This window comes from Narcine bancroftii, chromosome 3, assembly GCF_036971445.1.
Source record: "Narcine bancroftii isolate sNarBan1 chromosome 3, sNarBan1.hap1, whole genome shotgun sequence".
Taxonomy (NCBI): Eukaryota; Metazoa; Chordata; class Chondrichthyes; order Torpediniformes; family Narcinidae; genus Narcine; species Narcine bancroftii.
In genome coordinates this window covers 140,634,769-140,662,483 of record NC_091471.1, presented here as the reverse complement: position 1 = coordinate 140,662,483, position 27,715 = coordinate 140,634,769, and the positions used below count along the sequence as shown (strand labels likewise).

Genomic DNA, 27,715 nt, shown 5'->3' with positions numbered 1-27,715 from the left:
AAACTAATAAAATTTGCAGCTCAGGCCCACAGATTGAAATGGTCATGAGCATACATTATCTTGAACGTACCTTCACCCATTCTACTCCCCACAATGCTTTCATTCCATTCTCTCAGTTCACCCCACTCTCTTCTAATTTCTCAAGACTACCTTTCACTTCAGTACTTCTGAGCCATTTCATATCCCGCCCCCCCGCCCCCCCCAGCCATGATATTCTCTTCTCTCTCCCCCAACATGATGTAACTATATCTCTCTCCATCCCACACTCCATACAAGGGACCATTTCCTCAAGAACAGTTTCATTCTCATCTCCATCAATAACCATTCCTTTCCTCATAGAACCTTCCCAGGCCAACAAGACAAGCCACATTTGTCATTTCACTTTCTCGCTATTCACTATTCAGGGTCCAAGTACTTTCCAAATGAAGTAATGATTTACTTCACAATTTGGTCTCCTGGGAAAAGTAAATACATTGTGTGACAACCACATAGAACACTTTCACTCATGTGTGCAATCCCAAGTTTTCAGTTACCCATCATTTCCATCAGGTCAAGCCTTCTAGAGTGTTTCAAACCAAGATTGAGGAACAAATACTCATCTTCCAACAGTACATACTATAACCATCCAGAGTTCATAGAACACATCACAGTATAGGCCCTTCAGCCCTCGATGTTGTGCCAACCTATATATTCCAACCAAAAAACCCAAACTCTTCTTACCTCAATACCATCTTTTCATCTGAAGAGACTCTTAAATGCCCCTAATGTTTCACTCTCTACCACCCCTGCAAGGCAATTCCAGGCCCCCAACAATTCTGCAAAAAAACCTTTACCCTGATGCCTCCATTTTTCACTTTGTACAAGTGTCTTCTGAGCTTTGCTACCCCCACCCTGGGCTGTCCATCTTATCTATGCCTCTCAGAATCTTGTAGATTCCCATCTTCCTTTGTTCCAAAGAGCCTCACAGGACTCATTTCTAATTCAGACAACATCCTGGTAAATCTCCTCTGCACCCTCTCCATAGTTTTCACATCCTTCCTGTCATGAGGTAATTGAACACAATATTCTGAATGTAGTCTCACCAGAGATTTGCAGAGTTGCAACATGTCCTCTCTTCTCCTCAACTCAATCTCTCCCCCCCCCCCCATTAATGAAGCCCAGCATTCCATAGGCCTTCTTAACTATCCTATCAATCTGCATAGCAACCTTGAGAGATCTATGGATTGGAATCCCAAGATCGCTCTGTTCTTCTATACTGTAAAGTATCCAACCATTAACCCTGTACTCAACTTTTCGTTTGGATCTTCCAAAATGCATCAACTTGCACTTATTCAGATTGTACTCCACATGCCACTTTTTCACCTAACTGCATCCTGTCAATATCATTTTGTAGCCCATGACAACCTTCAACATTACCAACAATTCTTCCAACCTTAGTATCATCGCAAGGTTTCCAACTCATCCTTCCACTTCTTCGCTGAGGTAATTTATCAAAATTACAAAGAACACGGGTCAGAGAACAGATACCTGCAGAACTCCACTAGTCACCGACCTCCAGGCACAAAACTTTCTGTCTACTACTACTCTCTACAGGCAAGCAAATTCTGAATCCACACAGACAAGCTTCCATGGATTCCATGCCTCATGAATTTATGAACAGGTCTCTCATGGGGGAATCTTGTCAAATGTCTTACTAAAATCCACCCTACTTTCATCAATTTCTTTTATCTCAAAAAACTTAATTAGGCTCGTGAGGCACGACCTTTCCCTCACAAAACCATGCTATCCCAGAAAAGACTACTTCTCCAAATGCTCAAATATCCCATAAGAATCCTTTGCAGATTCACTGTTCTTTAATTCTCAGGATTCTCCAGATTGTCATTTTAAAAAACGAGACCACATTTTCCATTCTGCAATCATTTAGCACCTCCCTTTTGGCCAAGGAGGATGCAAAAATCATCAACAACCCAGCTATCTATTTCCTCCCTTCTCACAGCAATCTGGGGTACATAATCAATCCGCCCCGGGGACATCAATCTTAATGTTTTTAACATCCAGCACTTCCTCTTTCCTCATCTCAACTGGTCCAACAAACAAGCTTGTTCTAATCTGACATCATCACTTTGACCAAAATATTTTTCTCTGGTGAATAATGAGGTAAATTTTTTATTTAGGTCCTATGCAACCTTCTCCCACTCCAGGCAAATGTTGCTTCATTTATCCTAAGCAGTCTCAGCATTCTTCTGTTCTTCAAGTGTACATAGAAAGTCTTGTCAAATAATCAGTAATTTCAGCCTTGTATTTCACACATCCTATATATTTTTTCTTTTCTAAACATTGCCATTTTCTGTAGAAAATCCTCCAGATCTACCTTGTTCTCCACTAAAATCCATTGCCACCCTCTTGTCTGGAAATTCGCAACCTTTTTGAATCACTGGTAACCATTTTCCCCTTAAAATAAACTATATTCACAATAAATTATTTACAAAATGAAACCCTCAAAGGCTGGAATCAGTAAGATTGTGGTCCATACCCACAAAGCCGTAGTGCATCTGTCAGCATGTAAGCCTGGAATGTGCCAGTTGGTAACACTCCTTCACTGACATCTTGCTGCACTGTAAGACTAACAAGTTTTAAGCAGACCAAAGGGCACTGGATGTTTGTCTCTGCATGGTTTCCCAGGAACAACCTATATATCAGAGTCCTCAGACGTAGTTGTGGGAAACAAACTCCACACACTCAATGAACCTACATTCTGCATAGAGGCGGAAGACTGTCTCCATTCTATTGCATTCATCTTGGGGATAACACACGTTTGGGTGATATTGCTATTGTACAGGAAGGATTAAACCAGGAAAACTCTCTCCACCAGCCAGGCCAAGTCCTGTTGTTTATTAGTCAGCCCTGGTGATGAGACATTCTGCCAAATGACCTGGATAGTCACAGCTGCATTCTTAAACCAGTGTCATCTCTCTGGTATAGGTACTTGGGGAAATTAGATGCAATCACATTAAATAAAAGGCAGTATTTTCAAAAGTATTATTTAGATAGAAGAAGCTATAATTGGACGGTCATTTGCCCTTAGTAGAAGAAATTGCAGGTGATGTTGGGGTAATTACAGTGCATTTTGTCAGTGGGAGGGAATGAATACTGCTGTGGACGAAGCACCAAATGGGCTATTTTGTCTATAATTGCATCTCAAATAGCCAAACCCACTTATTCAAGACTGATCACACAAAACCCTCAAAAAGCACGTGGTGTTTTTTTTTTAAAAACATCAGAACATGAAAATACTGATAAGAATTGTTCGCACAATACATCCTGTAAAGATGCTCTTCAAACTATTGAAACTATAAGTATTTTAATGTTTTCATAGCTGAGAACTGATTATACATCTAAATTAGAGTCTTTTTAGGATAAGGAAATTTTCACAATTTAAAGTCACATATCATGGACTTCTCCAGTTCTCCCAAAAGCAACCTAAAAATCACAATTCTTCCACTACTGGAAGTAGACAGACCCATTAAAACTGGCTTGCTGATCAAAAAATTCTGAGCATCACTTCCTCCACACTTCCTCAGGTCTTGCAAATTTTTCTCCAAGTCAATGATCTCTGGATCACAACTGGTTGGCTGCCAACTGGCAAAGCAGTACCCAAGAAAAATTTAGTTGAAAAGTACACCAGAATATAAATTATAGAACCAGCAAAAGACTATGTGATCCAATAACCAATCTCTGCATAATATTTTCTGAAGACAAAAGGTTCCTTTTAAATTCACCTGAAGTGCGCATCCTCGTGCCACAGCTTCATCAGCATTGAGTGTTGTGCTCACATCTTTGTGAAAGAACTTTGCAATTCGCTCCTTCATAGCTGGAATTCTTGTTGCCCCACCCAAAATTTCAACTGAATAGACATCTTCAAGCTGTAATTCTATTAAAACAAATCAGTTACTACTGGGTAAAAATCATTGTTATAACTTGAGAGGACTTTTTGTATTCTAATTAGTTTTAGTATAATGAACTGAACAAATACTTAACTATACACTTGGATTAAGCACAAGTTTGTACAGTACAACTATGATTATCCAAAATTGGCCTAGTCCTGACCATTTTGGATAAATGATTTTTTGGATAACTGGTCAATTTTTAAGAAACAGTCCAGTAGCAACAGAAAATCACTTGAAACAATGTTTAAACAACAACAACCAAGGGAAGGCTTTTCAAGCATGAATTAATGTTTAATTCTCAACCTGTGATGTCAATTTGGATCCAAAAAAATTTCAGATAACTGAGGATTTCTGATTGTTTTAGATGTCTTAATTTCTATGTAATTTTTTGGAGGTGAAATGACATAATCTTGGCCTCAATTTTTCGGATATATGAGGATTTCTTTTTCTTTTAAATGTAAAAAAAATATTTTTCACATTATGAACCATATTGACCAAAATACACAAACATTTCCCTCTTGAATATACAGTGTAATTTTCTCCCCTTTTCACCCCCTCCCTCCTTCCTAACCCCCTCCCCACCCACTCAACGTTCAACATATATGATACATTAAACCCATTAAACAATGTCATCACACAATGAAAATAAACAAGAAAATGGAGTCATCTACTTTTACACACTGGGTCAGTTCATTTAGTCGTCTTCTCATTCTGTCATTTTAGGCGGTGGAGGTCCGCGGTAGGCCCTCTCTGTTGTGTTCCATGTACGGTTCCAAAATTTGTTCGAATACTGTGATGTTATTTCTTAAATCATGTTATTTTTTCCAATGGAATACATTTATTCATTTCTATGTACCATTGCTGTATTCTCAGGCTATCTTCTGATTTCCAGGTTGACATAATACATTTTTTTGCTACAGCTAAGGCCTTCATAATCTTTTTTGTGCTCCATCCAAATCGAGTCCAAGTTCTTCTTATATTACTTAGAAGAAAGATCTCTGGATTTTTTGGTATGTTGTTTTTTGTGATTTTATTTAATACCTGATTTAGATCTTCCCAAAACTTTTCCACTTTCTCACATGCCCAAATTGGATGTACTGTTGTTCCCGTTTCCTTCTTACAGCGAAAACATCTGTCTGATGCTGTTGGGTCCCATTTATTTAACTTTTGGGGTGTGATGTATAGCCTGTGTAACCAATTATATTGTATCATGCGTAACCTCATTTTTATTGTATTTCTCATAGTTCCGGAGCATAGCTTTTCCCATGTTTCATTCTTTATCTTTATGTTTAGATCTTGTTCCCATTTTTGTTTGGGTTTAGAGCTTGTTTCCTCGTTCTCTTTCAGTTTGATGTACATGTTTGTTATAAATCTTTTAATTATCATTGTGTCTGTAATCACATATTCAAGATTGCTTCCTTCTGGTAACCTCAGCTTGCTTCCCAATTTGTCCTTCAAGTAGGTTTTCAGTTGGTGGTATGCAAACATTGTACCGTGAGTTATACCATATTTGTACTTCATTTGTTCAAAAGATAATAATTTATTTCCCAAAAAACAATTTTCTGTTCATTTGATCCCTTTTCTCTCCCATTCTCTAAAGGGAAGGTAATCTATTGTGAAAGGGATTAGTTGATTTTGCGTCAATATTAATTATGATAGTTGATCATTTGTTTTTTTCCTTTCTACGTGAATCTTCTTCCAAATGTTGAGCAGATGGTGCAGTACTGGTGAATTCCAATGTTGCACCAGCTTTTCATACCACTTATATAGTATATGTTCAGGTACCTTCTCCACTATTTTATCTAGCTCTAATCTGGTTTTTCCCTTGTTTGATAAAAATCTGATAGGTATCTTAATTGTGCTGCTCTATAATAATTCTTAAAGTTTGGTAGCTGCAAGCCCCCTTGTTTGTACCATTCTGTTAATTTATTTAGCGCTATCCTCGGTTTTCCCCCTTTCCATAAGAATTTCCTTATTATTTTCTTTTGCTCCTTGAAGAGGATATATGAGGATTTCTGAAGCCAAACTCAAAAAGAAATTTCAGATAACTAAGATTTTGGATAATCAGAGTTGTACTGCATTATTTTAACATGCTTAAAAACTGCACTGACACTCAAAATTAAAAAGGTGAACACAACCAATTAAAAAGTTAAAAATCTGAATAGGTTGTTTCTGCTTGCTAAGCTTTGATGAGGGGTTTTACATCCAATGTTTTACCATGAGTTCTAAAATTTTTCCATTTTGAAACATTGGAAAAAATGTTTTTCCTGAATACCCTTCAGAAATATACCAATTAATTCATATTTCCCCTTTGCCAAAATACCTTCGTACTCATATATATTAGCACTCTCTATCCACATATGAAAAATATACACCACTTTTCTACCTATTTTGCCAGCCTATGTATGTCTTATTGTAGATAATTACTTACTCCACACCTCAAATCTTCCCAATGAATCACTTAAAAGTCAATAAACCCAGGGTAAAACTATTTTCTGTATTAATTTTCACAAGTAATACATGGGCTCAGTTTCAGAACCAGTTGCCTCTACCATTTCCCTCTTTTTCTCTTGCCTGTCAGACTAAATTTCCTCCTAAAAATACCTGCGATGACCTTCTGTTAGACTGCTTTAGATTTCACATCACAGTTGTTGGGGTGGGGGGTGGGGGGAGAAGAACAACTACCATTGTATTTCATGATTTCTAATCATCTTTTCCTCTCAAGCCCTCTTTCAAATTTGTACCTCTTTCTTTTTGAATTCTAACCCATCCAATGACCAAAATAACTCCAAAGTTAATAATCCAATTTCATCCAGCCTGTTTTCTGGTAACCTTTAACACAATCTCATAACTGCCTTGAAAATTCCCCAACTGTTATTCAGCTGAATGGGACTGCACTCACCAGACACCATTATCATCTACCATGTCAGATAGGGAATTTGTGATGGCTTCTCTTTCCATAGAGGTAGTTTCACCCATGGAACTATCCATTTTCAATCTCTTGAAACTTCTTAACCAAAGACTTAACCTTCGATGATATGAATACAAATTATGTGTATGCTGACAATACCCAGCTCCAGCTCAGCATCTCAGAATTGTTTGACTGCTTTTCAGACATCCACTAATCAACAAATACCCAAGTTGCAGTCTTTAGAACTTACTTTGTCCCCAGCTCATTTCTTGGCAACTATCAATGAATCACAACAAATAACCCTGGCATGAAGATCGAAATTGCTAAAATACTCACAGCACTATTCTTAACCTCTATCACTGGCCATGCCATCAATTGGCAAAGCTCAATGCCAGTCCTTGGAGTTTGGCATCTAGACTTGCCTATTCTTAAAATTCCTATTTAGCTTCCCTTATATCATCCTCCAAATTTGATATCTTACAGATCTCTGTTGCACTTACACTAAGTACTTTTCACCCTCACCCATAAGAATTCTTGGTCAACAACTAATTTTAAAATTATTTTCTGGTTTTAGAATCTGTCCTTGGTTTACCCCTTCGTTCTTCAAATTTGATCAATCTACAAGACTTAGTTTTACATAACGAAATTCAAGAGCAGTGTAGACATTCAAGTTAACAGGAATCAAATCAATGGAATTTACTTACTGGCTTGTTCAATTATGCTTTTTAAGGGGGCCTCTACTCGATTTAAAAGAGAGGCACAGAGTTCTTCAAATTGTGCTCTAGAAAGGAAAAGGAATAGTTTTCTAATGTGTTATATTGATGTAAAAAATTCAAACAGGAACAGGCTATTTAATCTTATGCATAAGTTAGCAGAACCTCTTTTTTTGTTGCTAAAACTAAAGTAAGACGAGTTTAATTGAAAATGCTAAACACCACCACCTTCACAATTTCATTCAGGTTAAATTACAGTACACTTAAATTCTATAGTACAGTTATCAGATTTTGATTACAAAATGACATCTTAAATCTGCATATGGCAAAAACCGATCTTTATCTTTCCACAGTAATTATGTCATCTGATTTCCTGCAGAAACCGACTTTTACAAAATATCTGGTCCAGTGAAATTCAACTGAAAAATCCACCTTTGTTTTCCACTTCAAACATGGGTGTTACTGAAAGCAGCCATGCGTTGCCTTCAACACAAGCAGCCATTTTGTTGGAGGCACTTTCACTGAGCTGCTGGATAGGGAGTTCCAGCATTAAATAAGTGGTTTTCAAACTGCCCCCCTAAACTCACATTCCACTTTAAGAAATCCCTATGTCATAAGTGCTTTGTGATAGTAAGGGACTACTTAAGGTGGAATATGAGTTAAAGTAAAATGTTTGAAAACCACAGTTTTAATTGTACCTAATTGACTAGTTATGTGCACGGTTTCATAACTCCAAAGGAAATAGGCCAATGACAATTTTCCTTAAGCAAAATATTTCCATAACAATTGGGTCTAGAGCACTGGTTCTCAACTTTCCCCTTCCCATTCACATACCACTTTAAGCAATCCCTTACTAATCACAGAGCACTTATGGCATAGAGATTGCTTAAGGTGGAATGTGAGTTTAGGGGAGGCTATTTGAAAACCACTGATTTAAATCCAACATGTGCAAGTGAGGATGCTATGACATTGGAGAGGAACATGATGGTATTTCCATGCACCATTTGTCCATTTTGACAGTTGTGGGTTTGAAATAGCATCTCAAAATGTAATTAGTGAATTCACTAGTAAAGGAGAGATTGCACATTGGGAATGGTGATCTAAATGTATTACTTTTTTTAAGTAGACAATATTCCTTCACTTGTCAGACATGCTTCCATCTGACTTAGTGTACCATTTATAAAGCAAGGACAGAAGAATACCCATCCTTTTATCTGCTCTCATCATATTTAACTGGATTATTCAACAAAAATATTTGTTTAGGTCTAATACAATAGACAAACACATTTGAGAAACTCAGCATCCATAGGAAGTAAAAGGCAATCAATGTTTTGGGCCCGAGCCCTTTCTCAGAAAAGTGGGAAAAACAGGTAGATGACTGAATAAAAAAGAAGGGGGGGGGGAAGGGAAGGAAGAGGCTACCAGGCAAGAGGTAATAGGTGGGTAAAAGTGGAAAGGTAGCATCTTTCTCTTCTACCTCCCCACTCATGTCCTCTCGCCTATTCGCTTCTTCCCCTTTCTATTCCAAGTTGTAGGGAAGAGAGCTAAGAAGGGTAGCTTAAGAAGGGTAGGAAAAAGGTGGGGAGCTGGAGGAGAGGGGGATAGGGAAAAAAAGAGGCCAGAGAGGAGGGCCAACAGTAACCAGAGAAGTCAACGTTAATGGTGTCTGATTGGAGACAGCAGAGATGAAATACAAGGTTTTGTTCCTCTAATTTCCAAGAGGCTTCGATCTGACAGTACACAAAGCCGAGGACAGACATACCAATATGGCATAGAAGGTTCAATTAAGACTCTAGTCAACACCCAGGATATCAATTGTGACATATATTGTGGTTAGACTACCTTGCTGGAAGTTACCACACATTTTGGCACTGCAAATATTTCCAATCAGTTTACCCCTGAATGTTGTCTTGGTCTTTGTCAGGAAGTAGAAGTGTAAATAAACATTGCGCAATTAGCTACTTTTCCAACTTTTTTGATCTTATGATAAAGAGCAGTCATGAGTCAGTAGTTGTGATGGTTGATCAGAGGAAACTTAAATTTTGCAACACAAGACCAACAATCCAAGAATTATTGGTTCTGAATATTTCAGTTTTTCCTTGATGCCATGCTTAGTTAAGTGGTACTTTAATACCAAGGCAAGTTACTATCCCATAAATGCATTTCTAAATATTTTATCATGTTACTTCGAGGTTTGCTATTTCTTTTCCTTCAGCTCAAATTTTTTTTTTTTAAAAAAAGCTTAATTTAGAAAAAGTGTACAACAAAATACAAATTTACCTGTTCATTCTACCAGAAACATCAATGTCATTCATAAAGCACTCTATGTTCAAAGGGATATCAGAGGCATTTGCACTCATTAGCTTCTTCAATTTCTCACATTCTTGGTGTAGTCGAAGTAAAGCTCTAACATTAGCCTTCACATTTAGCTTGTATTTTGTCCTAAATTCTTCACAAAAGTAATCTACCAAGGCCTCATCAAAGTTTCTTCCACCCAAGTGGGGATCAAATGCAGTTCCCAGAACCTACAATTGTTGGGATAAGACGACAAATTTATAGACAGAAAAAAGTATTCTCATTATAAAGTTTTATTCAATTATACCATTAGATGAGTTACATAACACAAACTGTAACCAAACCAGTCTGGTACCTGCTATCTGGTTTCCAACCAGAGTCACTAATATCCATCAGGAAAATGGATATGAAGAAAATCCAAAATAACATCAGCGTTACTGCTGGTGTGGATTGAGAGAGTGAGGACAGCACTGTTCTGAAGGATTCAACCACCTGGCCCTGAAGCTGCCAGCTCCAGACAGGGATTAAACAACCTGTTAGAGGAGTGACAGTGTTTTTAAACTTTAATCCTGCAACCGTGGGTCGATGCTCAAGATGACAGCGGCTGTGCTCAGGAGAGGCAATGAAGGATTGCAGACTCCAGGCAAAAATGGACTGGTGCAGGCCCCATTATCTGGGAGAATATTATCTCAATGAAGAGAAGCAGAGGAGATAACAGGATGGTGATCCCAGCAGCAGACCAGCATGTGGTCAACGGACTCTAGGGCCAAAAGATACCGGCTCATGGGAACCAGGTATCAAACCCAGGATTCTAGAGAGTAATGAGGGAAAGAAGGGGTCCCAATGGGCTTCAAGCACTGAAGGCATTCTAATCATGTCAAAGGTTTGGATCGAACAGGAGTCTGCGGCTGCAGAGACTACCGGAGCCCTGGAGGGGAATCCACCAACACTCAGTTTCTCTGAAGAGACTTGCTTTTGCTTCCCTTGCTCTTGTACAGTAAGGGGCACCAGACAACACTGATGGTGACTCTGTTTCCCTTGCAGCAGACAGAAATCAATTTCTGTTCATGTTTTGTACCATCTCATGACAATAAATGAATCTTGAATAACAACTCTGGCTCTGGTTTCTTCCATTCCCTTGCTTGGTGTTTGAAAGCATCTTCTATTTCCTCTACTTACCAGAGCCAGCGAAAGAATAATGAGCTTTGTTTGAACAATTTATTGAATGAGGGACAATTGCTGACATGATTAAACATGAAAAGTAATTTTACTTTTGTCAAACTGGCTTTTGCTATAGTATAGTCTTTGGAAATATAGAGTAGGGTACATGACAAACTTTTTAATAGTAGTATACAACAAAGATGGTGGCTTCAGCAGACTGTGGGAACATGCTACTGCCATGTCAGTCTCCACAGCAGTACCAGTTAGATTACCACCAGGATCAGGAACTAAGCATAGCACAGAGCCATTCTGAATTTCAGTAGAGTCTATCGAGTAAGCTATTCAGAGAATGCTGTTGTACAGTTAGCAGCAGTTGCGAAGAACGAGAGGAGCAGCTTCAGTAGCACAGTTCTGGTGTGAACCAGGAACATGCCATTTAGAGGGGAAAGAAGAAATCAGTCAAGTCAATTATGGGACTATGACTGGAAATATGGAATTTTTCATTTATATTTTAAGGTGGATTTGCTGGTTACATTAATACTGATCTATTTTGTTTCCATTTTCAGTGAACATTTTGTGGATCCAAAATGGTGCACAAAGCATGGCAACTTTTGGCAATCAGCCTTTATGACACACAAAATTAAGCTTTTCACTGTATTTATGAAATTAAATTCTCTGCTAGACATCATTTGGTTCTGATATGAAAAAAAACAATTGGAATAATAATGAACAAATAGAGTCAATAAAAAAAGTCAGTTGATTCATGGTTATAAAGACCCAAATATTTGTTCCAAAATTTCATTATTTCCAAGTCAAGCAAACACATCTTTCAATTAGGAAGAATCTACTAACCTTTAGTTTTCCCTTGTTAAATGCACAAATAGAAGCCTGATAGGCTGAATGTCCCATATCTACAAAAACTACATTCCTTGGTTTTTCTTCTGGAGTAGGTAGGTCTTGTTTGTAAATACCATATGCAAGAGCAACTAGGAAATAAAGAGGAAAAAATAATTAAAATAACAGCCAAGATTACAACACAAGAAATTGCAAGTGTTTTTCAAATCTACTGACAAACCTGAAGTGCAAAATTGTTATCAAACCTTATCTCAAAATTCATTGCCAACAATGTTGTATTCATCCATTTCTGATTAGTTACATATGACAGGAATTGCTGGGCAAAAGGTACAGTGAACAAATTTCAGCCTTCTCAATCCATGGCAGCTCCAATAACGTATTTTATATAAAAAAAACTTGTTCACAAAGCAACCATGCACAGTCAAATGTGGCAGCAAATTAAATGATGCTGCAGAAAAAAGACCAAGTGAATAAAATTACATGGCCTTACTCAGAAACATCATTGTTACACAAATAATGGAATATCTTAGAGATCAACTCATGCTTAAAAAAAGTGACTGATAAACCTGATCCAGCTGCAGCTGTTCTGAATTTAACAGAAGACCAAATGATTATTTTTTAAAAAATGCCAGAGTTCACCATCAAGTCAAATCTACATCAGTGTCGTGATGTTGTGCTAGTTCCCCTGACCTTGATGAGTGCAAAGTTTGCAAGCAAGATGTGGTCCAATCCAACCCAAACTCAAATGTTTGTTGGAATATACAACTCAAATATGGCTAGAACCTACAGGCTTTGTTCAGATAAGTACATTCTCATGTGAAAAGACAATTCTTGCTTGTCTAGAAAACAATCCATCGAGAGAGTAGTTAATACAATTCTGCTTTTTACCTTCAATATAGAGAACCACACAAATCTATTAACATTCTTGGGAAAATTTAATCTTGTTTGACCTGCAAGAGACCTATTAAATATTTAAAAATCAGTTTATAACCTTTGATTTAAAAAAAACAGCTGACAGAATTTATAATTTACATTTTTACTTTCTTCTAGGCTGTTCATCTCCAAATATTGATTAAAGTTATGGGAATTAGTACTACTCTTAATTGTCCCTCAATGATGAGCATACAAATTATAGGAGCATGCCGTTTCACACCTCAAGCCTACTCTTGCCATTAAATAAAGTCATAGCTGATCTGATTGAAACCTCAACTACACATTCCTTTTTTTCTGTACTTGCTTTTCACCTTACCCATTGGTCAAAGTGCAGAAAAGATTCACAAGAATGTTACTTAGACTGGCAGGCTTGGACTTTTTCTCTGGAGTGTAGGAGGCAGAGGGGCTGAGCTTAGATTTATAAAATCATGAGGGGCATAAAGCAAGTAGTCAGCCATTTCCCAAGGGTATAGGAATCTAAAGCTAAAGTGGAGAGATTTAAGGTGAGAGAGGAAAGATTTCAAAGGGACCTAAAGAGCACATAGATGATGATGGGTATACAGAATGAGATGCAAGAAGCAGTGGTAGTTATGGGTACAGCTGCACTGTCAATGAGGTTTGGACAGGTACACGTTGGTTTAAAGGGATATGAGCAAAATGCTGGTAAATGGGATCACCTTTGTGTCTACAACTTGATCATGATGAACAAGTTGGGACAAAGGGCCCTTTTCTGTGCTTCTAACTCAATTTTCATCTTTTAAATGTTCAATGGTAAGCAGTTCCAGACTCATTAGCCTCAGAAATGTTGTCCTGACTTAAATAACCAGTTCTAGATTCTCTTGACAGGAAGCATATTCTCTATATCCACCTTACCAAGATCCCTCTAGATCTTCTTGAATGTCTCAATCATTTCTTCTTGCTCTACTAGACTCCAATGGATTACATGCTTAACTGTTCAATCTTTCCTCATTAGACAACCCACCCATTCAGCTATTCATCTAGTAAATTTGTCTGATGCGGAAGGTGGCTAGACACCTTGCAGGATGATAAACAAGACCTGTCAAAGGGCAGATGAATCCTCTCATAGAGTCAATGGCCATCTAGCAAACACATACCATGAAAGGGGATCCTTGCATCAAAGCTTGGTTTGGCCGTTCACTGCAACACAACTTCCCCAGCAGTCTTGAACCTCACTATGCTGCTGGATCCAAGAGGGGATATTGAGAGGGTGGGTCTAGGCCTGGGCAACCCCTGCTCATCTAAATCCATTTATGCACATGCTATTCCTTGAAGGAATGGGGTATCTCAAACTCCTGGGCAGGAGCAGGACTCTCGCACTCCCGGCATGAGGCGGGGGCCTCAGTGGGGAGATGTCAGTGATTGGCAGCAGCCAGCATTTTATTGGTGAGAATTAAACATCATTTTAATGCTTAAAAATCCTTCCCTTGTTGTTGTTTATTATTATTTAAATACTGTTACAAGTGATTTGTTGTTGCTATTTTTAAAAAGATGACCAGTCCTCCAAAAAATTTATCCAAAATAGGACCAGTCCCAACCATTTTGGATAATCGGAGTTATACTGTACTTCTATTCATCCATATGCATAAAAGTGGTCAGTAGTCAATAAAACTGCTTAAATCAGTGGTCCTCAACCTTTTTATTTCCACTCACATACCACTTTAAGTAATCCCTATGCCATCAGTGCTCTGTGGTGTAAGGGATTGCTTAAGGTGGTATGTGGGTGAGAAGGGAAGGCTGAGAATCACTGCTCTAGACCCAATTATTACTGAAATATTTTACTTGAGAAAAAGGTGTCACTGGCCCATTTCCTTTGGAGTTATGAAACCGTGCATATAACGAGTCAATTAGGTACAATTAAAAGAGTGGTTTTCAAACTTTTTCTTTCCACCCACGTATTACCTTAAGCAATCCCTTGTAGAGCACCTATAGCATAGGGAATACTTAGAGTGGTATGTGAGTGGAAAGAAAAACGTTGAGAACCACTGGCTTAAATGAAATGGACATATAGGAATAGATGGCTGACAGAATTTCTTTCCTAATAAAATTTTCAACCACAAATAGGAATGTTAATATGTTTAATTGAACAGTGCATGAGAGCGTGCAAGAGCAGTGCTGTTTAAATAAGTAGATCCACTATTGTATGAGTGGCTGAGTGTAGGAGCAGGGAGTTGATGCTTTGGCTCAAGAGGCTTCAGTGAGAAGAGGCCGAGGCCAAAGCAGGCAAGAAGTGCAAGGTTTCCCACTTTTATTATTGCTCATTTGGTCTTGGTTGCAGTAAAGATAGCACATCTGGCAGTGGAATGCTCTTCCTGTAGTATATGGGAATTCTTGGAATCTGAAGGCTTCCCTGATGATAATACCTAGAGGAAGCACAGCCAACTTCAGCTCCTGAAAGACTGCATAAAGGAACTGGATTTGGATGAACTAAGGATCATCAGAAGGTTTAAGACTTTTGAGCAGGAGATTATGCCCAGAGCAAGAAGTTGGTGAACAGAAAGAGGGAAGGGAAGAAAGGCAACCACTTTACAGAAAGCAAATTTAGGGAGCTGAAAGAGGCTGAAGAATAGAACCTCGAAGATGATAAAAGAACAGGAAGATAATGCAGACAAATGAGTGGCCGAGGAGATGGCACAGGAGGCAGCGTTTCAAGTTCTTGGATCATTGGAATCTTTTCTGGGGAATGGGGACCTGTACAAATGGGACAGGTTGCACCCGAGCTGGAGAGATTTGCTAATGCTGTTGGGAGGGGACTGGGGTTTAAACTAACTATGTAGTTGTGTTACAGTTGATCCTGTGTAAGATTAGACTTTTTTTGCCCCCCCCCCCCCCCCCTCCATATATTAAAAAAAAATAACAGGTTTTCCATATGACCTGTGTACAAGTCAACCCTCCACATTTTTGGCCCTGACCATCCGAGCTCCTGACGCCCTCAATACAAATCCTGATGTGGAATGTGTAACAATGCAACAGGGGCACAGTCAAAAAAAGCAATATATACACAGCAGGTTTTATATTTTAAGACAGGCAGCATAAGTAAAATGGATGACCTTGTAATAGTTACATATAGGCAAGAATAACTGATGGAGGCTCTTGGGAGATCAATGTCCAAGGATGCAGCTTTGAAAGTATAGGCAGGTAAGAAGAGGTGTTTGCATAGCTCTTTTGGTAAGGAATAACATTAAATTATGTAATTGGATCCTGAATCTTCTCACGTCCAGACCACAATCGTGAGGATCTGAACATCTTCATAATTTCCATCAGTACAGGAGCACCACAAGGCTGCATTCTTAGCCTTCTGCTCTACTTGGTTGGAGCATCAACATCTAGAAATTTGCTTACAATACAACAGTAAGGAGTTGCATAAAAATGGGTAATGAGTCAGAATATAGAAGAGAGATTGAAAACTGAATGGTGTACTAACCTCTCACTCAATGTCACCCTAACCAAAGAGGGGAAAACCAGAGATCTATGATCACTGGGGATCAGAGATGGAGAAGGTGAGCAAATTTAAATTCCTGGGAATCACCATCTCAGAGGACCTTTCATGGACCTAGCATATGAAAGTCATCATGATGAAAGCAAGTTAATGCCTCTACTTCCTCAGTTGAATGAAGGCTTGGTATGACAAGTGGAAAGTATGCTGACCACTTGAATCCACCTAGTAGTACCTCTGAGCAGAAAGCCCTACAAAAGGTAGTGAACAAAACCCAGTGCATCAGAGTCAAAAATCTCTCCCCACCAATGAGATAATCTACATGGAACTCTGCCATTGGAGAACACTGACAATCTATTCCACCCAGGACATGCTCTGATGCCACAACTCATACCACCAGGTTCTGGAACAATTGCTACCCCACTATCATCAGACTCCTAAACAACAAATTCATTTAAGGACTAACTTTGCACATCATTTATTATTGAATATTTATTTTCTGTACTGTAGTTTATTTACATTTCTTCTTTTTGCGTTTTTTTTGCATTACTGGTAATTAGAAATTCTGCCTGGCCTGCAGGAAAAAGAAACTCAGGGCTGTGTGTGATGTCATGAATGCACTCTGACAATAAATCTGAACTTTGAACATAGTTCCAGAAGATGCAATTTCTTAACCACCCACAATGATTCTGTAAGCTGTTAACATACCTCCAAACAGCATATATAAAATGCTTGGCAGAAGGGGAATCTTATGGTGGTCTTTGGGGATTTTAACTCAAGTAGATTTGGCCCAGAGCTGGGCAGTGATGCTGGAAGAAACAGCTTTGGGCTGGATCTCAAGACAATAGATTACCTATGAGATAGGTTTTAGAGCAGCTTGTTCACGAGCCCTGTGATGAGTTGGCTGTACAGAATTGGATGTTGTAAACAGCATCTCATAGTGTGAAAATGCCTGAGATTGCCTTATCTCAGAAGCTACACAGGCACAGGACTGGTCAGTACTCGGAGGGGAGATTGCCTAGCAACACCAGTTGTTGTAGGTTTCTGTGAGGGTGCTAGACAAAGTGGCGACTGTCTACCTTACAGTAGACACAAGTTAAAATATTTTATGTATGTTACATTCTAAATGTAGTATTATTTGACAATAATGCACCATAGATAATTAGAGCTTTACAGTAAAGGATCCATTATGCGGCAGTGATCACAATATGATTGTTAAATCTCAGATTGAAACAAGTTAAATTGTCTGTATTTAAGTAAAAGGAACTGGCCAAAGTGGACTGAAAGTGGCCACGAGTAGAGAGGGCAGACGACCAGCAATGGATGGAGTTTCTTCAAGAAATAAGGTGCAGAATAGATACATTCCAAAAAATATATTTAGGGTCCTCAGGGATCGGTCCTCGGTCCACTATTGTGTGTGTATATATATATATATATATATATATATATATATACACACACAGAATTGGATAAGCAAGTTTGCGGATGATACAAAGATTGGTGGTGTTGTGGACAGTGAGGAAGATTACCGTAGATTAAAAGGTGATTTAGGAAGGCTGGAGGTGTGGGCTGAGAAATGGCTGATGGAATTTAATACAGATAAGTGTGAGGTGTTACATTTTGGAAAGGCAAATCTAAATAGGTCATATGCATTAAATGGTAGGCTATTGAGATGTGCAGAGCAACAAAGGGATTTAGGAGTTGTGGTAAATAGTACCCTCAAGGCTGATACTGAGGTAGATGGTGTGGTGAAAAAGGCATTTGGAATGTTGGCCTTCATAAATCGGAGTATTGAATTCAAGAGTAGGGAGGTTATGATGAAATTGTACAAGGCATTGGTGAGGCCAAATTTGGAGTACTGTGTACAGTTTTGGTCACCAAATTATAGGAAAGATATAAACAAAATAGAGAGAGTGCAGAGAAGGTTCACGAGAATGTTGACAGGATTTCAAGGTTTGAGTTACAGGGAAAGGTTGTGCAGACTGGGGCTTTTTTCTCTGGAGCGTAGAAGATTGAGAGGGGACTTGATAGAAGTGTTTAAGATTTTAAAAGGGACAGACAGAGTAAACGTGGATAGGCTTTTTCAATTAAGAGTGGGGGAGATTCAAACTAGAGGGCATGGTTTAAGATTGAAGGGTGAAAATTATAAGTGGAACATGAGGGGAAATTTCTTTACGCAAAGGGTGGTAAGGATGTGGAATGAGCTTCCGACAGAAGTGATCGAGGCAGGATCATTGATTACATTTAAGGAAAGACTGGATAGTTACATGGAGGGGTATGGACTGGGTGCTGGTCAGTGGGACTAGGAGGGTGGGGATTTGTTACGGCATGGACTAGTAGGGCCGAACTGGCCTGTTCTGTAAGTGGTTATATGGTTAAATGAAAAACCGTCACAACTGTAGTTAACAAGGGAAGTCAAAGCCAATGTAAAAGCAAGGGAGAGGGCATAAAAGGAAGCAAAAATAACACTGGGAATAGAGGATTGGGAAATTGTAACAACGCAGAAGGCAACTAAAAGCTCATGAGAAGTATGAAATTAGGCTAGCAAATAATACCAAAGAAGATAAAAAATATTCATTATAAAGAGAGGAGAGAGTAGATATAGAACCAGAAAAAAATGATGCTGGAGAAATAATAATGGGAGGTAAAGAGATGGCAGCAAAACTAAATTAGTATTTTGCATCAGTCTCCACTGTGGAAGATATCAGTACTATGCTGGATGTCCCCAAAAAAAATAAATCAGTGAAATTAGTGTAGTTATTAAAATAGAGAAAGTGCCCAGAAAGATAAATGATCTAAGGAAAGACCAGTCTCCTGGACAACATGGAATGCACCCTCAGGTTCTGAAAGAAATAGCTGTGAAGATTGTGGAAGCATTGGAAATAATCTTTAAGAACTCAATGGATTATGGCATGGTTCCAGAGGAATGGAAAAATCATAAATCTCACTCCACTATTCAAGAGGGAAGGCAGCAGAAGAAAGAAAAATTATGGACTGGTTAGCCTGAGATCAGTGGTCAGGAAGATGTTGGAGTCAATTGTTAAGATTGAGTTAAAGTACTTAAAGCCAGTATGGTTTCCTTATTAGAAAATGTTGCTCTGAATAGGTGCAGTAAATGAGGCTACTTAACAGGAGTCCAAGGTATAACAGGAAAAATACTAGCATGGGCAGAACATTGGCAGGAAGCAGAGGGTCAGAATACAGGATTTCAGGGATCATATTCTCTTTAGTTGACAGTTGCTCATGTTTCACAGGGGTCAGTGTTGGCCAGCTGCATCATGGTCTAGTATGGGGACACCAATACCCCTGAGCACAAGGTCCTGCAAAAGGTAGTGAACACAGCAAAACCCTCCCCACTATTCAGAACATCTACAGGAAACACTTCCATCAGAGTAGCAGCAGCAATTATCAATGATCCACACCACCCAGCACATGCTGCTGCCATCAAGTAATAGGTGCCACAACTCAGACCACCTGTTTCAGGAACAGCTGCTACCCACCCCCCCCCCCCCCCCCCGAAGACTCAACAACAAACTCAATCAGGTACCCATTTACGGACTCTTGTGTACTTTTGATTTTTTAATTCTCTGTATTGCAGTTTACATACATCATCTGTTTAGTATTTAAAAAAAACGTATATACACTGTCTTTTTGCACTACCAAAAGTGGCAAATAAAAGGAATCTAAGGGTTTATGTGATGTCATGTTTGCACTCTAACAATAAATCTGAAATCTGGGGCTGCTTCTGTAGAGGAGCAGGTAGACTGCAGAATGAGTTGGAAAGATTAGGAGAATGGGCAGAGAAGTGGCAAACGAACATGAATGTCAGAAAGTGCAATGTCATGCACTTTGGTAGAAAAAAACAAATAGGCCAACTATCTTCTAAATGGAGAGAAAATTAGAAATCTCCCAGATGCAAAGGGACCTGGGAGTCCTCAAGCATGAGATACCCTGAGGGTAAACTTGCAGGTTGAGTCAGTGTTTAACAAGGCAAATGCATTTCAAGAGGATTAGAATACAAAAGCAGGGATGTGAGGTGGAGGCCTTACAAACCACTGGTGAGACCTCACTTGGGGTATTGTGAGCAGTTTTGGGCTCATTTAAGAAAGGATATGCTGATATTAGAGAGGGTTCAGAGGAGGCTCACAAGGATGATTCTGGGAATTAAATGTCATCATGGTCTGTATTCACTGAAAAAGAGGAGAATGGGGGGGGGGGGGGGCGGTCTCATTTTTCATATTGATAGGTATGGACAGTAGATGTTGAAAGGTTGTTTCCCCAATGGAAAAGAGGGCACAACTTGAAGGATGTCCACTTAGAATAGATTCAGAGTAATTTCTTTAGCCCGTTTGGTGAACTTGTAGCCACAGGTGGTTGTGATGCCAAGTCATTGGGAGATTGATAGGTTGCTGATTACCCACAGATTCAAAGGTTATGTGGAGAAGGCCAGGGAGAGGGACTGAGTGGGAAAATGGATCAGCTCATGATAGAATGGCAAGGCAGACGTGATGGGCTGAATTGTCCATTTCTACCCAAGTACAAATAAAGCACTCCAGCATAGCACTGAGAATGCTATAATAGCCTTCCTCAAATTCTATCATTGAACTCAAAAAATCTTACTCATTTCCCTTTGATCAAGCTAGCTTTTCCTTAAAAGAATCAACACCATTTGATTTTACCCATCTTTGCAGATTTATCCTGGAGATGAAGAAAGTTCTTTATTTCCCTCCATGGGATTTTTTTTTAAAAACTAAGTTTATGGCATCTACTTTTAGTCCAACATAAGACTTTAAAACACATTCATCACATCATTTCACAAGCTTCTTTCCTGGAAGAGCCTCTGTTTGTTCAAATTTTTTTTCTGCAATTGCTTGTTTCTTGCACCATTCTCATAAATCTGTTTTGTTTCTTTACTACTGACTACCTTTTATAACAGTACACCAGCCATCAACAACAGATGTGGCTGGTTTACAATACACAAATTTAAAATTGAAAATGCAATTAACTTGTTTCTTTGCATTTATTGGAATCATGTAAATATTCCCTTGGGTTGTTAAACAAGAAAGTCTGCAGATACAGTGGAATACACAAATGTGCTGGAGAAAGTGAACAGACCAGGAAGCATCCACAGAAAGTAAAGGGTAACCTGGGCCCTTTATCAGGTATAAGCATATACAGGCAGATGTCTGAATAAAAAAGGTAGGGGAAAGGAGGAAGGCCTTTAGGTTATTTTATTTTACTCCATTTGGAAATGCTCTTACTAGAAATCTTGCATCTTTTATTTATCTCATTTGAAATTATCTTTAATTTAGAGATACAGGATAGTTAAATGCCCTTGTGGCCAACAAGCCCGTGCCGCCCAATAACACCCGTGTGACCTAATTAACACTCAAGTGTTTTTGAAGCTTGGTAGGAAATTGTAGAGTCCAGAGGAAACCCACACAGACACTGAAAATATACCAACTTCTTAGACACCAGTGACGTCACTGTAATAGCACTCTCTGCCACTTTTTATAGTCCTGTGGATTTACCTCTGATCAGATCCTTTACAGCAACTGTACCACACTGTGGTGCAGCTGGCCAGAATGTTCTTGATAAAGCACCTGTAGAAGATTGACAGAATAGTGGCTGATAGCCTTAGCCTTGCCTGCTTTAGCCTAAGGAGTGCAATCACTGTTGAGCCTTTCTGACCAGCTAGGAGGTGTGTTCAGGATAGGTTATTTCTTAAGTGGGCAGAGGATCTATTCTCTCCACTACCGAGCTATTAACATGCAGCAGAGGGTGATTATCTCTGGTCCTTCTGAATTTCACAATCATCATCTTTGCCTTGTCACGTCAGGACTCAGGTGGTTATCTTTGTACCATTTCATGAGATTTTCCACCTTTGTTTTGTGACTCAATGATACTTCTGTCAAATCCTTTAAGGGGAAACTGCGGAATCACACACCTGTCTGCATGGATGGCATGGAGTTTGTATTTTTAGTTCCTGGGAATCCACACAGTGGCAACTGTGAAGGACAACACACCAATTTCTACAGGTGCACTGTGGAAAGTATACTCACTGATTGCAACATGGCCTAGTTGTGAAATTTGAAGGGCCAGGAATACAAAAGCCTGCAATAAGTAGCAAATTGGTCCATCGTAGGCTCCAAGCTACAACACATTGAGGTGGTGCCTCACGAAGGGAGCCATCATAATGAACCCCCATCACCCTGGTCACAACCTTTTCTCACTTGTATCTTCTGGAAGAAAGCACAGAACTATGAAGTTCAGCATCTCCAAGTACAAAGTTTTTTTTAAATAAAAAGCCACTCACCCCCCCCCCCCCCACCCCCCCAGTTATCAGGCTCCTGAGCATCCCTTTCTCTTTCAGTAACAAAACAACTGCAGCACCACAAAAATACCTGTCTGCTCTACTGAAACACGTTCTTTCTTGCAAACTGCAACTGTTCATCTTTCCATCATTTATAGTTATCTCTTTCTATAGCAGGTAATTTAATGTATATTGAAGATTTTTTACAAAGTCTCAAGCTTATTGTCATTTGATTGCACAAGTATAACCTGATGAAACAGCATTCTCCAGTCCTCTGTGCAAAACACGCAGATACACAACCACACATACAGACAAACAATGCATAGACAGGACAAGTATTCATATATACAAATAAATAGTTTTATGAATGAGTCTCGGATAGTTAGTATGAGCAGTTCCTTTGGTCATTCAGTATTCTCACTGCTCATGGGAAGAAGCTGTTCCTCAGCCTGGAGGTACTCCTATCTCTTCCCTTGACAGAAACAGCTGAAAGATGCTGTGTGAAGGGTAGAAGGGATCCTCAGTGATTTTGTGCACCCTCTTCTGACAATTCCGGTAAATCATGTCGATATTGGTGGGGGGGGGGGGTGTGTGGGCAGTGAGGAAGACTCCAGTGATCCTCTCTACCATTCTTATAATCCTGTGGATTGACATCCGATCCATTTCTCCGCAGCAAACATACCACACTGTGATGCAGCAGGCCAGGAAGCTTGTGATTGAGCTCCTGTAGAAGGTTGACATAATAGTAGGCAGTAGCCGTGCCCACTTCCGTCTTCTCAGGAGGTGCAGTAGCTGTTGCACCTTCCCGACAATTGAGAACCTGTTGGGCTGTGGTAAGAATTTTGGGCACATGTACATTATACTTGTGTACAACGCATTATCATTATGCTCAATTTACTCTTCCATCTCCACTTAAAGGCAGTATGCCAGAAGATGCAAAATCTGACCACACGACCCAACCTTCCAAGTGAAACAGCATTTCAGCCACACCTTGTCTTGTTTAGTTACTGCATTCAGTTCTCAATTAGCTTCTTTGCCTTGAGAAATCAAACTGATTAGGCAACCACTTTGCAGAACAAGTGTCCATTATGCAAGGTTGACTCCTCGCTTCATACTGCATTTCATTACCATATTTAGCAATGAAAAGGACGATCCCAGAATTTCCACCCAAAATGTTGGATTTGAGCAATATCCTTTGTACAAGGCAGCCCCCGGCACTCATCACTGACCAGTTAAATCACAACATTTTAATAACAAATTATCATTTCAAGGTTTAAATTTTATTTGGATATTTTTTTTAACAAACCATTGTCAGCTCCTGTAACAGGCCGTTTAAAGCCTGTACAGAGCTGACAGCAGTTGGACCAGGTGGATGGACCCCATGGAGGTGCAGAGATTTCGCAAAAGAATGGGGCATGCAAGAGATATCATAGGAGCCAGTGGGAAGATGGCAGCAATGTTATGACTTCATTGTCAAGGTAAGAATTTTAGACTCTTTGTACAGCACAATCCTCAAAACTTAATGTCACCTAAAATCAGAGATCATCCTATTCAATGGCATACATAGGAGTCACTCCTAACTCTTTCCTATTCACTCATACCATCCAACAAAGCTCATCAAGGTCTACCAGGTATATCTACAGTTTTAAGGCAGTGAAGTCAATTTCAATTCACATAACCAGCCATAATAATGATTGGTCAGTTCTGATACAACCATTTCCTCTACAAAGATGCTATTTTCTACATTTCATAATTTATTTTATATTGGCACTATTCCAGCTTTTTTTTCTTGTGTTCTTTTTGAATTCTTTACAACTCAGATAGATTAGCTGTAATTAATAACACTTAATTACTCTTAACTGATAATACCACCAGTATTTCAGCAACTCTATTACAAGCATTCATTTTATTCTTTCCATCCTCTCTCCTATGCAAACACAAGAACTTTTTTCCCCATTTTCCCCAGGTCTGATGAAAGGTCAGTGATCTGGAATATTAACTCTTTTCCTCCTTCACGGATCTGAAAGAAGTCCTGAGTATTTCTAATATTTTCTTCTTTTAGATAATTTCTCCTTACTATTTTGTAGCCATTCTTCCACTTTGTACTGTGGATCAATCCTATAACAATAACATTCAAATGCAAGAGTTGTTCATTATTCTGATTTTTTAAAGATTTAGTTTAAAACTTTCAGTTTGAACTCAAATAATATTGCCACATCCCAAACAGCACTCCATTTTTGTACTTTGAAGATAAAATTTATACAGGCAATCATATTTAATGTTTTGCACTTACTCTCTTATATGTGTAGTGCTCCAAATTCTCACTTTGAGAAGAAGCTGAATGTACACCAACACAATATATCTTTTTAAATATTGATTCCATATTTGAGTCCAAGCTTTATGAAAAATTTGCACTACTCATTTATGCAATAAAGAGTTATTTAAGATGGTTTGCATACACTTCATGCTTTTTTTATTTTTACCTGCAGTGGTGTCGTTCATCAGCCGTAGACAATTAAGCCCTGCAATCTTAGCAGCAGAAATCATGGATCTTCTTTCTACATCAGTGAAAAAACTAGGGACCTGCCAATAGATTCAGAAAGTCTCAGGTTTTAATTTTAAATATTTTTCATAGACATGCCAGGATTCAATAATGACATTTAGTATTTAACAGCAGCAATGTATTTCAAGTAAAATACTGTAAATAAGAGTTTTAAAACATTGTACTCCTGTGTTTCAGTAATTAAAAAATTGTAGCAATTTCAGAATGGCCAATTTGTTTTCATCTGGTAAAATTGCTAGTTCACCGAATTTATCATCAATGCCTGGAATTATGCAATTTACTGTAAAATGGTTGGCTGGAAAAGCAAGAAGGTAGAAGCAATTTTAAAGTTTGCCTACAAAAATCACTTAAATGTTAATCAACACAATGTTGATCTGCACAATGTTAATCTGCACAAATAAGAAATTGCTGAATTAACTAATTGCTGTTATTACACATGATGCTCTGCCAAACAATGAAGGATATGACAGACCTATGGTTTTCAAGTAGTAAATTGCTCAAGGTTCTCTTAAAATCTGACTTTTCAGTCTTTTCTCAAGCCAATCTTTCCCACCAACTCACATTTTCATCTTTATTGGTCACTCTCTTTCTGGATGCTCAAAAGAAGAAAAACTTTGTCCAAGATGACTCATCGTCATCTATGGCAGAAAATGTGAAGGTAAAGTTCCAGAATATTCAGTATTTATTTTTACTCTGGATGGTGTTAAGCTTTAGTTATGGGCAGTTCTACTGAAGACTTATCTCAACTTGAACTTTGTGAAAAATGGAAAAAGATCAAGGAGTTTGGAGGAGAATGACTCATCTCTAAACTATCCGTTTCTTCTTGTGCAGCCCAAGATCAGATTTGGTCCAATTAAGATCCTGGTAATGGGTTATGTGAAAATTTGAGGGAAATGCACAGCACTATTGTTAGAGAAGGTCATGTTAGAATACAATTTTACCAGCTTTTAATAATTCCAAGTGCAGATGGTGTCCAGTTCTTTAAGAACACTGTCATATCAGAGCTTAGTTCACATTTTCTTTTTAAAATAAGTCAAACATTGAAAATATAAAGAGAATTAAACATATATCCAAGACTGCTGGTAGCTCCAATAATTATGCCTATGATAACAATTAAACTTTATAATATCATCAACCCTGGTGGGGCTTCCCCATCAACCAATATGGAATAATTTAAGATATTTGGCTAAATATTGTTTTCAAGTCAAGGCCAGTTGCTCTCAACTGACATTCAGCAGCTGTATACTCGTCCACAACTCAGTCTTCAGGAATGCTGGTTATGCCAAAGAGGAACTGAACATCTTTTTGCTTACTGAAGGGCATGAATGCTAATTTATTCTATCAATGAAGAAAAGTGGCACAGAGTAAAAATTAGTTTTAGCCTGAATTCTGGATACTTGACCAGCTTTCTACATTTTCAAAGTTTCAATGTGTTGGGATAGTATAAAGACTAGTTTTTTTCCCCCAGCATGTCAAACAGCAAAAGAGGTAGCCAATGTTTCTACTAAGACCACAAGACTTAAGAGCAGTATTTGACCCAGAGTCTGTTCCATCATTCAAATTATGATCTTTAATCCCATTCTCTTGCCTTCTCCCCAAAACCTTTAACTTTCGTACAAATCAAGAACCCATCAACCTCTGCTTTAAAAAAGCCAACGACTTGGCCTCCACAGCTGTCAGTGGCAACAAAGCTACTGATCATCAGGCTAGCCTAGATATTTGCACATATCAGAGATTGCATCATTCAAATAACCATTATAATATTTTCCAACTAACATTCATCAAGCATGAATTCCTTGTCCAATCTTACCATTTCTCATGTGCCCCACTCCCACTTTGTTAAAATTATAAGATTTCCATTTTCCCTACTGATATTAGTTCCCTGTTATAGATGGCAACTTATACTTTTGAACACCTAGTCATTTTTTCCAATATCAAATTGTTTTAAGGATAATTTCTTGGAACTCTCATTCTAGACTTGCACTTCACCATTTTCAAGAGGTTTTGTGTTTTCTTCCAAAATAAAGCATTTTTTCTTGCCATTTTCTTAATCTCCAATATTATTTTTCTCATTTAAAAAAAATCAAGTCAATTTTTTCAAATGTTTGGGTTTTGCACAAGCCTATTCGTGTTTCCTATTTTGTTGATACCTTGACCTGTTTTTGGGAAATTCAGAATGTAACAGTCTGTTATTCATTTGGTATAAAGCCTCTAACTTGTCTTTGACAGTCATGACTATCACATGATGTAATCTTCTTTCTATACTCAACTTTGTGATAGCTTACCAATAATTAATTCATTAAATGTTTTCCACTGATAAATTTATTGTCATAACCTTTAATACTATGGTCCAATCTACCAGAGCCACCTTCAGTTTTTTTTTTCCTGATTTAAAATCCCAAATTCAAATCAAACTAAACCTCTTTCCATTTTTAAATTTAATTAGATTGTGATTGCATTATATTATCCAAATAACTTATTAACTATTAATCAACTCTTGCAACAAAGTACTAGCCATAACATATTCTTGTTTAGAATTCTCAATATACTGATCCAAAAAAAAATCTTGG

The 27,715-nt window shown here is 38.4% G+C and overlaps 1 protein-coding gene and 1 long non-coding RNA gene across 9 annotated transcripts in view; one reads left to right on the top strand and one right to left on the bottom strand.

The window, feature by feature from the left end:
* Positions 1-25,350, top strand: part of LOC138757618 (uncharacterized) — a 65,157-nt gene extending 39,807 nt beyond the window's left edge. For 5 of the 6 annotated variants that reach the window (XR_011353749.1, XR_011353752.1, XR_011353750.1 and 2 more), the window contains 2 exons: positions 23,898-24,060; positions 25,072-25,350. This is a non-coding gene — a long non-coding RNA (uncharacterized lncRNA). Of the gene's footprint in view, positions 1-11,593; positions 11,810-23,897; positions 24,061-25,071 lie in introns of those variants that run through there. The other variant, XR_011353751.1, reaches the window with a different exon arrangement.
* Positions 1-27,715, bottom strand: part of LOC138757616 (heat shock 70 kDa protein 4L-like) — an 84,250-nt gene that overhangs the window by 22,282 nt on the left and 34,253 nt on the right. For all 3 annotated transcript variants that reach the window (XM_069925247.1, XM_069925246.1, XM_069925248.1), the window contains 5 exons: positions 25,066-25,165; positions 11,880-12,013; positions 9,852-10,096; positions 7,563-7,639; positions 3,780-3,931 (listed from right to left, as the gene is read on the bottom strand). In XM_069925247.1, the coding sequence (XP_069781348.1) occupies positions 3,780-3,931; positions 7,563-7,639; positions 9,852-10,096; positions 11,880-12,013; positions 25,066-25,165 (708 nt within the window). The remainder of the gene's footprint in view (positions 1-3,779; positions 3,932-7,562; positions 7,640-9,851; positions 10,097-11,879; positions 12,014-25,065; positions 25,166-27,715) is intronic.